Genomic DNA, 17,697 nt, shown 5'->3' on the forward strand with positions numbered 1-17,697 from the left:
AAAAATTCTTTGTCTGGAAGCTCTTCCAGTTTTTCTTTTTTTTAATTTGGAGTTCTTACTATGGGTTTAGTGATCTTTGAGGAAGGTGTCTTGTCTCTGTTTACTTGCATTCTGTTTGTGGGTTGAGTTCTTTTTTTTTTTTTCCTCTTGTATTTTGTATGAATTCAAGTCTCCCTTTTTCTTTCTGTGATGGCATTTTCAACGTTCAGGAGAGGGCTGAAGTCATAGTAGGGTTGAGGTGCCATTTCCTTCTACAGGTCTGGTGTTTAGGGACAGAGATTCTGTCACCGGTCCTCCACTGTGGGTCACATCTTGTCCTGTGTCAGCTCAGGCCTCCTGCTTGGGTCTGCAGCTTTCACCGAGATGCAGAACTCCCTATGTATCTGTGACCTTATCCTCAGTCATATCTGGTCCCCTCCTGGGCCCGCACCATCTCGTGAAGAGAACTACATGAACTTCCTGTAAGTCCCTTGTTTATAGCTGAGTAATATTCCATTGTGTTCTTTTTCTATTCACCAGTTAATGGACAGTTATCATTTGCTTTCTGTCTCACATGATAGGGTTGATGAGCAGCACAATAAAAGTCTCTGAAGATTTATTTATAATTGTGTGTGTGTGTGTGTGTGTGTGTGTGTGTGTGTGTGTTGAATCCCCTGGAGCTGGAGATACAGGCAGCTTCGAACCACCCAACTTGGGTGCTGGAATTGAACTTGGATCCTCTGCAAAAACAGTCAGAATTCTTAATTGCTGAACCATCTCTTCAGCTGTAATGAACTTTTTTTTTTTTTTTTTTTGGAGGTGGTGGTGGGGCATTTGGAGACAGGGTTTCTCTGTGTAGCCCCGGCTATCCTAGAATTCACTCTTGAACTCAGACATCTGCCTGCCTCTGCCTGCCCCTCAGCCCCTCCAGTGGCTGGGATTAAAGGCATGTACTACCACTGCCCAGCCAATAAACATTTTTATGTTGGCAAATTCTTCAGGCTTCTTCTTGGTCTGGCTGGCTTCTTCTTCTCTCTCTAAAGTCCTTGCTCCTCTGTTCCCATACTAGGTTCTCAGGAAATGTCTGAGACTTAGATTAGTTGAAGTTTGAAAAGAGACACCAAGTAAGTTAGACTTTGGCAGGCCTTTGTCCCCAGGGCCCCTCTCTTGGGGTTCATACCCATCCGGCTATCTGATCCTCCTTCCTGTGGTAGGGGTTGGCCTGTGCCCTACAGGGGCCCGTGAGCTTTCTGGGCTGTGATGGGTAGAGCGACTGGGCGGGAGGTTTTCCTGTAGGCAATCCCCATGGGCTGACTCACTGAGAGCCCGCCCCAGCCCCATGAGACAGATGCTATTAATAGTCTTGTTCCGGAGGTATGAAAACTGAGTTCAGAGAAGTGATGTGCCTTGCCCAAGGCTACACAGGAAGGGGCAGAAATTCAGTTAATATGGCTGAAACTGTTAAAATGTTCAGGTTCTACCATGGCTTCTGAGATCTGCATATCTCTTGGGATGGAGCCCATGCTTGTCAGTATGGTATGCAGGCTTCTCTGGCCTCCATCTCTTTCATCTATTAGTATAACCTTGGAACAGAGCCTGTTTTCTTTGGAACTCTCAATACATATTCACAGTCCCTGCAATTAGGATGGCAACAGTGTGCTCCTTCAGACTTTCTCAGCCTCAGGTTCTGTACTGTGCTGGGATGTTGGGTCAGAAAGCCCCCGGGGTTTGCTGGCAGGCACAGGGAAGTTCAGAGGTGGATAAGCTTGCCAAGGCCCAGAGTGAGTAGCAGAGCTGCACTCTGCTCCCAGATCTGGGAACTCTGAAGCTCACAGGCATCCCTGGCACGTCCACCCTATGGTCCCTGCGCCTGTGCACTTCTCCTGGGCTTAATGACATCCATCTGGGATGCTCCTGAGTTCGACAAAGTAGGCCAGACCTCATCCCCTCAACCCCCAGGACTCTGGTGTGGCTCTAATCTAGCTGCCTGGCCTTCTCTCTTGCTGATAAGCCATTCATCCCGTCTTCCTTAAGTGCCTAGTTCTGAGCTGGCATTGATCCGGCCCAGAAAAGGAGAACTCGTAGCAGGAGCCTGAGAGAGGAGTGGAGACCTGCCTCCCTGGATGCACAGCAAGCTGGACTAGAACCCAGAGACCTACAAAACTCAAATACTGGCCAGGTGCCCCTTACCCTAAAGTGAAGCCTTGTAATTGTCACTATTCTGACAGAGGGTACTCAGAAGTCCCTGTCCTTTGATGCTCCCAGGGGCCTGGAGCCAAGGACAGTCTGTCCCCTCACCCCCAAAGGATGTTCTCAAGATAAAAATACCCTAGAAAGATTCCCTGGCATCTGGTGCCCGTTGTCTACCCTGGTGGGGCCACAACAGAGCTCCAGCCCTGGCTTCAGTCTCAGCCTCACTCCTGGCTATCCAGCACAGCCAGATGCTGAGGTTAATGAGTCCCACTCATCTTCAGGCTCCCTCAGTCAGAGCTTGGGGGACACACTCTCTGGGGCTCAGATGCCCCAGCAATGGGGAGCAAGAAAGCTAAGTCTGCCCTGGGGAAATGCTGGGCATCTTCCACGGGATATCCAGACAGGCACCTGGAACCCCCTTTCTGTTCTCAGGTGGGGACCCCTCTGCGTGTCACATCTGAACCAACCCTCTTCAACACTGGCAAGGACCCTTACTTGCTGTGTGGCTGCTAGTGAGAGCTAGGGTTTTGCTTATCCTGTGACACTTGCTGAGGTGTGTGGAGTCTGAAGCCAGGGAAGGGCCCCTCTAGATCATTATTTGCTGACCGTGCTGCCTTTTTACTCCTTGCTGGGCCTGGCCCTGTTCTCCACCCTGTGGCTGGCTCTCACTTCCTGGTGGCATGCTCAGTTTTGTGGGAATATTGGCTGGCTCCTGGCAGGAAGTGCCTGCCTGCCTCCCAGGCTTAGCATGACAAGAGGCCTGGGCCAGCTGAACCCTTACCCTCACTGGCTGGCAGCTGTTTTGGGCCCAACCCTCAAATCTAGAGAGCTCCCAGGCTTCTAATCTGGGATGGTGACTACTCTTGGGAACGCATTCCTGGCAAACCGAGGGGTCAGTTTATTGGTAAGTTGCTTTAGCTGCTGCAGGGTAGGGTTAGGTAGGGGCCCTGGACGATGTATCTATAAATCTGAGGCCACCACCCTCTGGTTCAGCGACCTTGGGCAAGTCTCTTTTTTGTAACAAGCCCCAGTTTCCTTATATAAAAAGGAACAATCATGAGAGCTGGAGTTGTAAGTCTGGGGTGAGCCCCAGTAGGGAGTAAGCTTGAGAGAGTCTGGAACCAGCCAGGTGACCAACAGGAAGTGAGAATGAACTGTTCGCAGCTCTCTCACCCCTGACTCTTCTCCTGAACTTTCTGTAGCTTCTAGTTGTCCTGTGGTAGTCATCCAACTGGGGTATGGCTTAACCCATAGTCTTAATTTCCTGGTATGGTCGGGGGTGGGACCATCCTTCACGCCTGGGCTATAATGAGTAGAGCCCATAGGTCCAAGCACAGTTCAGACTCATTCACAGTTCACAGGCACGATGCCCCTGCCACGGACGTTCTCAGAAGTGTGACATTCGTCCCAGTCTCCTGAGTCTTGGGTTCAAAGGGTGGAAGGGCCAAGAGGCAAACAGTGTGTGTAAGGCATTAGTGAAGATGGTACTGAGGGATGGGAACAGGGATGGTGATAAAGAGGCTTATAGACAGGGGAAGTGACTCCCCCAGGGCCACGCAGCCTGTGAGTAGAAGATCCCCGATTAGAACATAACCCCACGTCTCCAAACCTACCACTGTCGCTTGCCCCAGAGGCTTAGAATGTGGGGGTGACTCACTAACCATGTCTTCAGTCCCAGCCAGAAAAGCCAGTGTGACAAAGCAGACTTGGGCGTCCCTGTGAACTCTGCCTGGGAGGTGGAGAAGATGACAACATCCCAAGGTCCTGGCCTCAGAAACTCTCAGAGACCTTCTCATTGTCTTCTCCCTAAGTCCACTCGGCAGACAGATTGGCAGGCAGGGGCCCCTCTGACAGACGGGAAGCTGACTCTGGACACTGTAGGGTGCGCGTGTGCTCAGTCAAGGTCCTGTCTGCCCCCTTTGAAATGGTTCCTGTGGTGGGATTCACTTTCCTATCTGTTCACTGTATACCACTCACCCACCCCACCCCCACCCCCTCATTCATTCCCTCACCCACACGCCAACCGTGGAAATACCATCCATCACGCTAGCCACAGCTGTCTGGGAGTGGTACTGGGGAAGCCTGGCAGAAGCCACTTGAACACAGTCATAGCACCCCAAGCCTCCTCATGACCCTGGAGACACTGCTGCTTCTCTGAAAAGAGAAGGGTAGCCATACCAGCCCTGTGCCTCCATGAGGGTTCTGCAAGATGTGTGTGAGGTGCCTACCGCGTGCCTGGTGTGCACCATGGCTCTCTCCATCACCAGGAGAGGGTTTCTTGTTCTGCCCTGGTCCAGTGGTGGTGTCCTGGTTTGAGCTGCCATGCTGTGGAGGTATATGGGGGTGAGAGTTATGACTTCTGAGCCATCTAAGTGGTATGGACTGCTTGGTTATTCGTAAAGATGGCAGCTGCAGCTTGGCATTAGAGACAGCTCCAGGTGTGGTCCAGGTCCCGATGTGCACTTGTATAGCTCACCGTCCACCGATGGATGCTTGACGGTGCCTCCTCCTACGCCTTGCAGGTCTCTTCTCCCTACTTAGTCAGCTGTTGTTATCCATCTAGTAGCCCCAGACATGCACCCTCTCACCCCCACCTCCCATGCTCACCTGATTTCTACCCCTCACCCCATCGACCCTCCCCACCTCACCCCCACCCACGCACCCATCGGTCCAATCATCTGACCACTCATCTATCTAGTCATCTGCTCTAATTTGTTAGCTGCCCATCCCTTCCTTTCATTACTCATTCCCTTTACCCATTCATCTGCTCAGCCATCCACCCACCAAACCACCCAGTATCTGGTCACTCCCCTCCAGACACCCACACATTTGTCAGCCCAGTTTATCCATCCATCTGCTGGACCACCCACCTGTGCATATATCTGTCTCCTCATTCATGGCTCTATCCATCCCCATCCCTCCAGTCTGAGCGCTCACCTTTGCCTTCCAATGAGAGCAGGACTATTTCTCAGGTTCTCTGTATCAGGACCCACACTAGCCTCTCTGGCCTCGGAGGCTGACTGGGGGTGGCGTTAAAATGAGAGCATCTTTAGGAATGGCCAGGCAGCTTCTGGACCTAATGGGTAGAAACCAGGACCAGAGAATCCAGGTCTTCATAGAGAGGAGAGGAGAGAGGACCCTGAGGAAGAGGTCCTGTACTGTCTTCTTGCTGGTGTGATCATCCCGGAGGAGATGGGAAATTGTTGCTCACAGAGTCTTTGCGGAAGAAAGACGCTAGAGAATCCGTGAGGAGAGTCCAAGAGACAGGTTATCAGCGCAGGCATCTTAATGAGAGGCAGGCTGAGGAAACCCCAGAGAGGAGTGGGCACTAAGGCGAGGCAGAGAAGAAACAGATAGAGAGGGTGGGAGAGGACATGTTATTGTTAGGGTTTCTGCTGGGGTGGGTAAGTGACTGGAGCTAGAACAAGCTGGGGGTCTAAATGGTTGAGGACTCCCAGCTGAGGGTCCAGCCAAGGTGACACATAGAACAGGCACTTATCGTGTCTGGGGCGGGGAAGAGGAGCCATTTACCCATGTACTCTTGGTGGTTTTGGGTCCCAGCCTGCCCCGTGCCTGGGCAGAGTGCAGTCTAATGACCAGAGAGCTTTTAAGGTCAAGAGACATTGATGTGGCTGCTAGAATCAGGGCAGGGACTCTGGAGCTGTGAAGCTGGGGGAAGGAGAGTGGCACTCATGTACCCACCCCTTGAGTTATCTCCCTTGAACCTAGCATAGGCTTGATGCAGGAGTCCCAAGTATGCACTGATCTTGAAAGGTTGTCTGAGGATTTGACCAGGACATCTGACTTGGAAAAATAGCCAAGGAATCACCTTCTTAGATCTAAAGAAGGAGATGTCAGCTGCCTCAACAACTTCTTATCCCTGGAACACCCCCTACTGAGCTCTTACCAACCAGACCAGATCATTATTCCTTACTGGTCTATGTGCCCCCAGCTCTGGCCAGGCCATCTCTGCAAGTGCCGTTCTCTGTTGCCTGCTACCACAGGTTTACCTTTTGGGCAGGACCTGGCACAAGGGAGAACTCTGGGGCTCTTGCTTGCCTGGTCTCGCATTTCCTTTGTGATGGAGGAGACAGGGAGCTTCTCATGCTAAGATAGGTAGTGACTGCCTTAGCCAATCCTGGGTGCAGTGGGCCAAAGCTCTGTGGTTGATGACTGAAAATGGCCACGGGCACAGGTGGAAGGAAAAGACCCCAGCATGTCACATGCTTGCCTTCCCTGCACATGTGACCTCCAAGGAGTCTTTTGATGTAGGAGCTTAATTAGACCTACCCTGTCCCTTAAAATTCTGCTGCTGCCTGCCAACTTGGGGGTGGGGGCAGTTTGTATTGTATATGTCATTACCAAATGGGATTGTGAGGGTCTGGAGAGCTGGTCCTGAAATATGTTGTTACCGACTCTGCCCTCAGGATCTGAGGGAATTGGTGTTGCTTTCATCTTGGCTCTCCAGAGCAGAAACTCCACTCCCTTGTGGTTGTGTGGCCCTTGACAAGTGACTCAATCTCCCTGAGCTTCAGTTTCCTCCCTGGAAAAGGGGTTAACCGTCATGGTCATTACAGGGATTAAATGATGGTCAGGAAGCTGCACTTGATAAAATTTGACCCTTTGCTCCTTGTTCTGGAGGAGCCTAAGGAAGAGAGCTCACCTGGCGTTCGTCTTTCAGGGCCCACGTCTTTGCAGTCAGCATCTTACTGACATTTAGAAATATGGGCCCAAGCCTTGTCCCAGTTCCTCCCGGATACTAACGAAACCTGAGGTGCCCAGAGCCTTGGAGACTGGCATGGGATGTCCTGCTCCATCCGGAGGTACCTCCCAATGACTCCCAGGCTCCACCCTGGGTTAGGTGGTAGCTCTTTTTGCTCAAAGCTCCAGTCCTGGCCCCAGCTAGTGCTCTTACTGGGATGCTGAGAGGCTGTGCCTGCAGATGCCAGGACAAGAAGCTGGTCTTAAGCCTGTAGGTCCAGAACAGGCCATTTCCTCCTGTGGAGTCTGTGCCCACTCTGCCTGCTTTTTGTCTTGTGTGCCATCCAGTGTCGGCTCTCCCTGTCTAGTTCAGGTACTGTACGCCATTGGGTCTTCCTCATCCCCCACCGGCCAGCCTCAGCCTTGCTAATATGGTTCTCACTGTTGGCTTGAGCACTGTTTTTTTCTCCTTTAGCCTCAATTTCCCCACCTATGAAAAGGGGTGCTGGGCTCTTTTCTTACTTAGACCTCTTCAAGGGAAACAAATTCTCATTCCTCTTCTTCCCTAGTCTCCGCACAGCCCATTGAGCAACAGCCTGACACCCCGTGTGTCCCTGGCTGAGACTCTGCCCTCTGGTTCTTAAGAGATCCTTAGCACCTTCTTGCACAAACCTTCTTGTGGAGGTCTCCTTCTGACACTTGGTCTGTCTGTGATGCTGGTTTCTGCTTCTGGGTCATCCTTTGGGTTCTGTCTTCATCAAGCCCCAAGTGAGGGGCTTCCACACCCTAGGGCCCTGTCTGCTTCTGATGCTCACGTATACTCTCTTGGTGTTTGGGGACAAATGAATTCACTCAGGATCAGTTTCTGGCTCAAGGTGTGGAACAGGCATAAACTTTAAGTTGGTTTTCTCTTTGGTGTGGGTGGAATAGCCACAAAAGTGGGCGTTCTCAGGTCTGGGACAATGCCTAGGTGGTTCTAGGAATGGCTGCAGCATGGGGGTTGGCCAGAAGCGAGGCTGCTTTCCTGGAGCAGGGTTCTAGACTTGGATCCCCATTCTTTGATTCTTGTGATTCTGTTCCCTGCAGGCCAGCTGCTGCTCATAGCTCAAGCCAGAGCCACCATGACCCGCTGGACGTCCCTCAAGGCCTCTAGGCCACACAAACCTGGCTCCTGGGATCTGGCAGCCTCCTCCCGGCGTCTGAGTACCCCAACCTTGGCCACCTTCCCCTGGAAGGCTCAGGAACCCGGGGCTGAGATGTCTCCCCAAAATGGTCCCCGGGTTCCTCAGCCCCACCAACCCTCTGCCTCCTGGCCTAGACAGAAACAGCATCCACCATTACGGCCCCGAGCCTCAGCTGCACAGGCCCATGGTGAGGTGGTCAACTGAAACAGCTGTACGGGAGGATGTCAGAGTGAGCACAGGTGGCCCTGTAGGGCTTGAGGTCACATGGTAGGACACCTTGCATTAGACAGACATGAGGCTCGGAGATCAGTTCTCCTGGTGGAACTTATATGTCTTGGTTGGGAGTACCTTTACCCTTTAGAAACCCTCCATGCCATTAGAGGATGACCTGAGGCTCTTGGCTGTGTTTTTCCCTGTGCCTGACAAGCTCTTCCTGTGGCTCTCAAGCTTCATGGCTGCGTCTGTGTCTGCCAGGCTGCAGGATTCAGTAGCACTGTGGCTCATGACATAGACCCCGAGAGTCCTTCCTGAGCTGTCTGATCTACTGGTCTCCACCCACTCCTCTGTGTTGGTGGCAGAGTCTGCAGGCCATGTCCCTCTGAGCCTCTGGTAGAGATGTGGCCAGGGATCGTACTGTCCAGATGTGCTTGAATTCCAGCATTGCTATCTCTGCTTACAGATGTTGAGCAAGTGTCTTCCTATTCTGAGCTCTGAAAAATAGGGCAAAGCCACCCTCCAGGGTCCAAGGGCAGGAAGTTTTGATAGCATTCAGCCTTCCCCAGGTGCTCTACTACCCTGGGATCTTCTTCTGGGATCTCTGTCTTCCTCTTGATGTCAGGTGATTGAGAGTTTCTAGGTTTTATTGGGCTCTAAATTGACATGTAATTGGTTAGGTCTTGTGGTGTATGGCATCCCTTTGATGGGGAGATACAGCATGTTCAGCTCACCAGTACTCTGCTACATCAGTGGACACTCACTTTCAGCTCAGCTCAGCTGAGACAGGCTAGAGTCTACAGGACTAGGCATGCTGTGATCCCTGGCTTAGCCTAGCACCGGTCCTTGTGGAGCAATGGGGAGTATGTAAAGCCTGGGCCTGAGAAATGGGTTTGTTCCAGCCATCTTACCATTCTTTGGGTCTTCTCTGGGAGGACTGTGTGCTAGGCTGGTCTGGAGTTATGGAATTCCCTGTAGGAGGCCAAAGGTGGTCATGGAAGCAAGTGACACTGGTGAGAGCTGTGGTGTTGTGGTCCACAGCAGAGATGGGGAAAGATGTCTGTTCTGAAGTTAGGGCAACCGTAAGAGATTCAATATGGGTGTCTACTCTTGGGTTACCCTTTGTATCATATGAACCCATGAGAGAAAAGATATGGGTGTAGCGAGCAGGTGCTTAGTGGTTGCTCTGGGCTTCTGGGGGGACAAACAGAGTGAGCATGAAATATCAGACATAATGAGGCCAGGGGCTTGGCAGACTTGTTAAGACCTGGGTGACATAAATGGCCTAATGTGAGGGAGCTGGCCAGTGTCACAGTTGTTATGATGGTTGTTACTGATATTCTACATGAGGATCTGCTGGAGTGTGCAGTGTGGGGGTCAGGATCATGTGTGCATTACTTCTAGGACATGAAGAGGCCTGTCATGACATCATGAGAACAGGGTCTGATGTACAGCAGCGTGGCTTCGGGAGGGGCTGTGGGGGGAGCATGAGGAGCATATGTGTGGGAGAATGGGAGGTGGAGTGTGTGTGTGTGTAGGGGAGCAGGTATGGGGGTGAGGAAGTGTGAGGGTATATATGTAGATGGCAGGTGTGGGGTAGAGGAATATGAGGGGGTATAGAGGGGAGAGCATGTGTGTGTTCAGGGAGTGTGTTCGGCTGGGCAACAGGGTCGTGGGGCTGCCTGTGTGGACCCTGTGGCTCCCGGGGTCAGCTGGCTGTCGGTAGAGGAAGGATGGCATTCAACTTCTGGTGCCATTGGGGACTGGGAGGAAGACAGATGAAGCGAGGCTGGTGAGACAGCCCTTGCCTTGGTCCAGCGTAGAGGTGACCAGGATTTGGTCTATGAGGGTAAGAGAAATATGAATACATAGTGAAAGCAAGGCCCTTGGTATAGGAGCAAGAAGAGATGAGAGGAAGCCAAGGTTACTGGCTGGAGCTTCTGGGAGCCAAGAGAGACTGTTTTCCAAGCTGTGAAGGTGGACTGAGGGGCAGGCTTCAAGTGGGAGGGAAGACGGGGGAATCTGTGGTGACTAAAACGGAGGCCGTGTCTGTCAGTTACTGTCACCGCCCTGGATATCTGCCCAGACAGACCTACTGTCCTCTCTTTTGCAGAAGTGCCCCTGCCTGGAGTCAGCCTGGGGGCAGGCCAGGGTCCACCAGACCCCGGGATGACCGCAGCCAGTCGGGCCAACCCCTACAGCATCGTGTCATCGGAGGAGGACGGGCTGCACCTGGTTACCATGTCAGGGGCCAACGGTTTTGGCAATGGCAAGGTGCATACACGGCGCCGGTGCCGCAACCGCTTTGTCAAGAAGAACGGTCAGTGTAACATCGAATTCGCCAACATGGATGAGAAGTCACAGCGCTACCTGGCTGACATGTTCACCACGTGTGTGGATATCCGCTGGCGCTACATGCTGCTCATCTTCTCTCTGGCCTTTCTTGCCTCCTGGTTGCTGTTTGGCATCATCTTCTGGGTCATTGCTGTCGCCCATGGAGACCTGGAGCCAGCCGAGGGCCGTGGCCGTACGCCCTGTGTGCTGCAGGTCCATGGCTTTATGGCAGCTTTTCTCTTCTCTATTGAGACACAGACCACCATTGGCTACGGGCTACGCTGCGTGACTGAAGAGTGCCCGGTGGCTGTCTTCATGGTGGTGGCTCAGTCCATTGTGGGCTGCATCATCGACTCCTTCATGATCGGTGCCATCATGGCCAAGATGGCACGGCCCAAGAAGCGGGCACAGACTCTGCTTTTCAGCCATAATGCCGTGGTGGCTTTGCGTGACGGCAAGCTCTGCCTCATGTGGCGCGTGGGCAACCTGCGCAAGAGCCACATCGTAGAGGCCCATGTGCGAGCCCAGCTCATCAAGCCCAGGGTCACAGAGGAGGGTGAGTACATCCCACTGGACCAGATTGACATTGATGTTGGCTTTGACAAGGGCCTGGACCGTATCTTCCTGGTATCACCCATCACCATCTTACACGAGATCGATGAGGCCAGCCCGCTGTTTGGCATTAGCCGTCAGGACCTCGAGACAGACGACTTTGAGATTGTGGTCATCCTAGAAGGCATGGTAGAGGCCACAGCCATGACCACACAGGCTCGCAGCTCCTACCTGGCTAATGAGATCCTATGGGGCCACCGCTTTGAGCCAGTGCTCTTCGAAGAGAAGAACCAGTACAAGATCGACTACTCCCACTTCCACAAGACCTACGAGGTGCCATCTACACCCCGCTGCAGCGCCAAGGACCTGGTGGAGAACAAGTTCCTCCTGCCCAGTGCCAACTCTTTTTGCTATGAGAATGAACTGGCCTTCCTGAGCAGAGATGAGGAGGATGAGGTGGTTCCGGACCGGGATGGCCGCAGCCCTCAGCCTGAGCATGACTTTGACAGACTACAGGCCAGCAGCAGTGCCCTTGAGCGGCCCTACAGACGGGAGTCAGAGATTTGAGTGCCCTTGGCTTAGATGCAGCACCACGCTGACCACAACAGGTCCCATGTCCCTTGGGGACCTGTGTTTGAGCAGAGCAGGCTAAATGCCTTGGGTCACAGACTCAGTAGCATCTTAGTCTCTTTCATGTTTTTTCACAATAGCTTGGGAAAGTTGTCGGGAGAGTGGATGGCCAGAATGACCAGCTCATGGCCTCAGAGGCTGATGTAGACGCATGGGCAAGGAGGTGACTTCTTGGGGCAGGGTTGCACAGGGGTTGGGGACTCTGCTGGAGGCCTCAGGAGCAGGTCCCAGCCCTGGTGGTAGAAGGCTGTGTATGTACACTTCATTGGTTTTTAATTTAAGTAAGACTGTTTACAAACAAAAACAAAAAACAAAAACAAAACAAAACACAAGAAAACACTCACAGGTGGTTCAATTTTTAAAATTCACGGTGTGGGGACAGTTGACGTTCTACTCAGCGCGCTGCCAGGCAAGTGGCTGGTTGGAGACCCCTGAAAGTTCTCAGAGGTCAGGTTTCTCATTCACGTGGGCCAGGGCCCTGCAAGTTGTCATTCTTAAGGACGAATCGGGCTGCTGTGACCATGTTAACGATCCTAATAAAGTGTTTGAATGTCTCTGGGGGTGGGGCCCACTAGGGTGAATCTGGCTGGCTCTTCTGTTTGATGTTGTACCTCAGCTGCCTCAGGGCTGGGTTTAGACCCCTCCCCCAATTCTGTGCTCCCCTGTGCTTCACTCCCTTGTCTGCCCCAGGGCTCCACCCCTTGCAGTGAGGGGCATAGGAAACACCAGAGTGGGTGCTTCTTAGAAAAGAACACTCAGGAAATTAGCATGGGGCGCGGGTCCCACATTCCCAGGAAGTGGGTCAGCCCCAGCCCGTCGCTGGACACTCAGCTTGAGTTGTGCCTTAGAGACTCTGGCTTCCGTCATTTCTGGTTTTCTTAGACTCGTTTGATCTTTCCCTACTGCCCCTGACTCCATTCATGAAGCTCCCACAGGCCCCTCCGAGGCTGCAGGAGTTGCTCTCTCACAACCACGGTCTCTGCCTGCCTTTGTCCCACACTCCTGGGGCAGGAAGAGGAAGCCCTGCTGGCCCTAGCCTGTCATCTCCTACTGGAAGGCAGAGTCTAGGAGAGGAGAGAGACAACCCCTACCCCTTCTCGCACCAGCTCCCTGCCACCATAGAGATGACCAGAGAAATGCCATCAAACCAAGAATTTCTGTTCAGCTTTTAAGAAGCTGTGGTGGAACCTTTCCTTCCTGAGGCCCAAGCCATGGAGTCTTCCCATAGTGCCCAATCAGGGAGACCTGAGGTGGGCTTGCTCCCAGGCATCTAGTTTAAGATTCCATGCTAATTTCTAACCTAGGAGATTTCCCTAGGACCTGCTGCAGAGGCATGAGCTTCTTTGTTCTTGACCAGATCTTTGCCCCCAAATCTTACTGACTTTTCTAGTCTTGGCCCTGGGGCCTAAGGGTGCATTTAGCCTGGGAGTACTTGCCTATCACCTCTCTATCCAGTTGTCAGGGCTGGGGGTGGGGAGAGGGCGGAGGGTGGGTCTGACCACTGGGTGCTACTGTAGGAGCCTGGGCACCTGTTGCTTTTTCTGAGTAGGTGGGCCTGTATCCAGAACGGGGTCTAGGGGCTCCTGGTCCCCCAAGACCTGTTCCTGGCTCATCTCAGTGGCTTGAAGCATCCAGAACTCTAGCCAGCCCATCCTCCTCCAGGCCGGGGCCTGCCAGAATGGTCCAGTCCCTGGGCCCTGCTGGGGAGCAGCTAAAGCTGCCTTTCATCTCTGCCAAAGGCAGGCAGATGCTGTATTTTCAAATTCTTCTGCCCTCTTTTTTCCTCTTCCCCTGTATTTATTTATTGCTTGTGCTAAAGACCAAACTAGCCCCTCCCCCCTTTAGTGCACCTAATGGGGAAGGCTACTGAGAGGGGAGCCATGTGCCTGTGCCAAGCAGGAAGGCTTGGCCCTGGGGAGTGTGTGAAAAGGAAAACCAGGGTGTGTGTGTACGTACACATGTACAGCCGTGTTCACATGATCGTCTTCCTGTGCGTGATACAGGTATATGGCATACACAGGTGTTTGTGTACAGGTAGTCTATGTTCGCCCACAGGTATGTGTGTGCTTGTTTTTTTTTTTTTTTTAATTCAGGTAAGGTGGGTTTAGTGCCCACCAACCTGAACTGTTCAGGCTGGATGCTGGCTGCAGACATGATCACGGTCCAACTTGAGCCCCTGCCCTGCCCTGGTTATGCAGGCTGTACACAGTGTGTCTCAGACTGATGGTAAGTAAGCCTCTGCAGCAGATCCTGTCGGAGGCCACGGATGCATCTGTGTGTGTGTATGAACGTGTGTGAGTGTGTGGAGGTCCCAGGGTGTGTGTATGTGAATGTCAATGGCGTGGTTGTTGTGTGCAGCATGTGACGGGAAGGGGGAGGAGAGCTGCACAGGATGGAGCAGCTGCCTGAGCCCATCTGGTGCTGTGCACCTGGTCCTTGTCCAGCCGAGGGCCTGGGGGCAGAAGGACACACCATAGGGAGGCCCTTGTCTGGGTGTCTGCCCTGTGCGAGGTCATAGAATGTTAAATCTATTTTAAACGGTGAAACTGGAGAATTTTCATGTTATTTTCAATACATAGTGGTATCTAAAGATGTAGGCAATGAGACTAGACCACATTAAATGCATTTTGATCTCTTTGAATGCTACTGTGTTGAGATGTGTGTCTCACTGCCCTCTGCCCGCCTCTCCCACGTGCCGAGCATTCCCACGGGGCCCCCAGCAGCTGGACCACACATAGGGCTCCCTGGGGCCATTGCCACCCTCCTCCCCCTCTCCCGCATCCCCCTTACCCCCCCCCAAGGCTTTCAGTCTTTTCAACAGATACTCCCCACCGCTCCACACACTGCCTCCGCCTCATTCTTTGGCTCTTTCACCTTCAGATACAGGAAGCCTGGTCCTGAGATGGGCAACCTTGTTTCTTCTACAAGAAGGGAAAGGAGGGCTGGGGACTAGAAGAAGCCCTTTCCCAGCACAGGTCTAACTGAGGACACATGAGGCAGGGTGGGGTTGGAGCTGAGAACAGAACGCAGACAAAGGCTGTTGGTAGGACCCATATCTGTTTGTTTTCTGGAAATTGCTTTTATTATGCCAAAGGCTCAGACTCTGGGATCTCCGTGACCAAGGCCATACAGAGGGAACTCCTTCCTTTGTCCAGACTGCTTCAATGAGTGGGTAGATCTCTAATCCTCTGCTTCAGCACAGGACCCGGGGGCCCTGTGTCCTGCAGACGTACATGATTCCAGATGTGTTCTTTAGCCCCCGGGATAGTGGTCTAGGGGAATTCCAGCTGTGATTCCCTATAGCAGATCCACAGGAGCAGGCTTGGGGTGAGGTTGGACAGGGCTCTGGAGCTGCTGACTTGGTCTGGTAAGGCCCAGAGTCTTGGAGTTCTACTGGGATTCTTCCACCATGATCTCAGTCAGTCCGAGCCAGAATGTTGTGACCTTATTCTTTGTACATAAGCCTCCCCTACAGTACTGACCAGAAGATCTTAGCAACAAGGAGAACTCCAAGGACACACCCCATTCCACTGTAACACACCCTCCATCCAGTCCCAATATGGCCTCCTCCCAGCTTCCTGCCCAACTGAATTTAAATCTCAGATTGGCACTTGCCACCCTGTTCTGTGCGGGCCCCCTGTTCAGAACCCCCCACCCCCATGTGCCCCAGACTTCCCATGACGCTTTAGAATTTTAGATAGACCTTTGCATGAACAGCTCCCCTTTATGATTTCTTTTTAAAGTATTTTAAAATTACATAATTAATTTAGTGTGTGTGTGTGTGTGTGTGTGTGTGTGTGTAGGTCAAAGAACAACTTGAGAGTCCATTCTCTCCTTTCGTCAAGACAGTTCAGGTTGTCAGGGTTGGCGGTCAGTGCCTTGGCTGGCCCCCTTCTCTCATCTTGGCAAATGGATGAAGTTCCTCCTTCTGTTCCTGAGCAGATACGATGGGCATCTGGGTCTCTCCTCTCTAGCCACGTCATCTTTACCTGTGTTACTGGGGGAGACTGGGACTCCCCTCCTTAGGGTTTTCTTCATCTAGAGAGTGACTCAGAGAGAATACCAGCAGAGCTGGAAAGCTGTAAATTCCAGAAGTTTCCAGGAGAAGGGAGATGGAGGAGGGTGAGACCAAAAACCATGCTGTGTGAGTTAGCTTGAAGGTAGCACGTCCAACAAGTGGACAGAATCAGCAGTGGCACAGTGCGTAAGCAGATGCATGCTGGGAAAGAGGCTGGGGAAGAGCTTCCCAGAGAAAGCTCAGAGTGTCAGAAAAAACACACCAAAGGAAGAATAAAAGTTACACCTTTTTGAATAGCTCTAAAAGGTTAGCAGTCCCCACAGAACTTCAGGGTGGAAGAGCTCCGAGAGTTTGCTCTAAGGGAGGAACTTAGGGGAGGGACAAGTACATGATCTCATTAAAGGGATAATTAGTTGTTCCCTTAGGTGTCTTCAGGTGAATCAGATTTCCTAAAAGGTGGCAAAGCTGATGTTTCTCTTTCTAGAGCTACTGGAAACATAGATCCTAAAGTAGAGACCAGGAAGTGGGGTTCATCCTCAATGGCTTCCAGGCTGTTAAGCCCTATAATACCTGGGCTTGTTCGCTGTCTGCCCTAGGGCTATTAAGCTGATCAGGACGGGGATTCTTGGTCTCCTTGAGTCCCTAGGATCAGAAATGGGTACAGTGTACCTCTATGTGCAGTGGATAGGAGGAGCATAGGCTGGTTTCCTATCTACAGAGAGGGCTCTGCAGTCCCTCTTGTGACCCAACCTAGACAGAGCCTAGCCACCAGCCACCTAGAGAAGGAAAAGGCCTTGCTTCAGGTCAGGGTGACTAAATCTGGAGGCAGGAAAAGAGGGCAGAGCTGGCATGGGGTGGGCAGGCTTTTGTGCTAGGTGGAATTCGGGCTTAGGAGGCCCCTGTGCTCTTTCTTGACCTACTCTCCTCCTTAGGAAATGCAGAAGGGGCTCGTACTAGGCTGTCCAGAACTCAGAAGCCCAGGTTGTGTCTCTGTCCCATGGTCTACCTGTCACTCCAGGTGTCATTCTCTTCATATAAGGAGAGAAGAGCCCTGAGCATCCTTCCCCTGACCATCCTTTCTCCAAGTGTTTGTAAGATGCCACTCTCGGGATACCAACCAGGCTCAGTCCTTTCTGTCTGGCCAGAGATTTCCACTCATGAGATTGAGGAGAGAGATGCTGAGTTAGGGTCCTGGTCCAAGTCCCCTAGAAGTGAGGATTCTAATTAATGGAGTACTGTCCAAGGAAGGGCAAGTGCAACATAGCATAGGTACTAGGTACTAGGAGAGAAGTGTGTGTCAGCAGCAGCCAGCAGCAGACCAGACGGCTCCTCCCTAGAGTATAAAGGAGCAGTCCCACCTACAAGGGCACTGGGGTTTATAATTTTCAGGGACAGCCTTTGGCTAAAGCTACCCCACGAGTACTGTTTCTGAGCATGGTGGTTCCACTTAAGGCAAGTCTCCAGAGAAGAGTAACTGGGGGCAGGTGCTTTGAGAAGGAGCCATGGGTCAGAGCACAGCCCAGAGCAGTACAGTACTGTGGTCCAAGGTTAGAGTAGTGGGACACAAAATGGGAGGCCCAGCTAGCTAGAGGAACCAAGGTAAGCCTCTTCAGGAAAGTGACAGTTCCTCTGAGGTCTGAGGGCTAAGCTGACGTTTGCAAGATGCATGGGAAGGGGGTTTCTCAGACAAACACTGCACAAACAAAACCTATAGGAGAGAGTAAAGGGAAGAGAGATTGTTTGGGCTGGGTTTGGGCAGGTCACAGAGCCCAGAGGGTCTCCAAAGGACCCTGAGGATACTACACAAGACTCCAAATATACAGCTCAGGTTCCCGAGGGCATGGTATGAGCCTCCATCAATACGATGTGGGACAAGAGATGCCGTGAGGACCA

The 17,697-nt window shown here is 52.3% G+C and overlaps 1 protein-coding gene across 1 annotated transcript in view; it reads left to right on the forward strand.

The window, feature by feature from the left end:
- Positions 1-14,427, forward strand: part of KCNJ12 (potassium inwardly rectifying channel subfamily J member 12) — a 46,211-nt gene extending 31,784 nt beyond the window's left edge. The window contains exon 2 of the mRNA XM_080924564.1: positions 10,384-14,427. Within this exon, the coding sequence (XP_080780690.1) occupies positions 10,440-11,723 (1,284 nt within the window). The 5' untranslated portion in view covers positions 10,384-10,439 and the 3' untranslated portion in view covers positions 11,724-14,427. The remainder of the gene's footprint in view (positions 1-10,383) is intronic.
- Positions 14,428-17,697: the final 3,270 nt, after the last annotated feature.

The sequence above is a fragment of the Micromys minutus genome (genome assembly GCF_963924665.1).
Source record: "Micromys minutus genome assembly, chromosome: 10".
In the NCBI taxonomy this organism is placed as follows: Eukaryota; Metazoa; Chordata; class Mammalia; order Rodentia; family Muridae; genus Micromys; species Micromys minutus.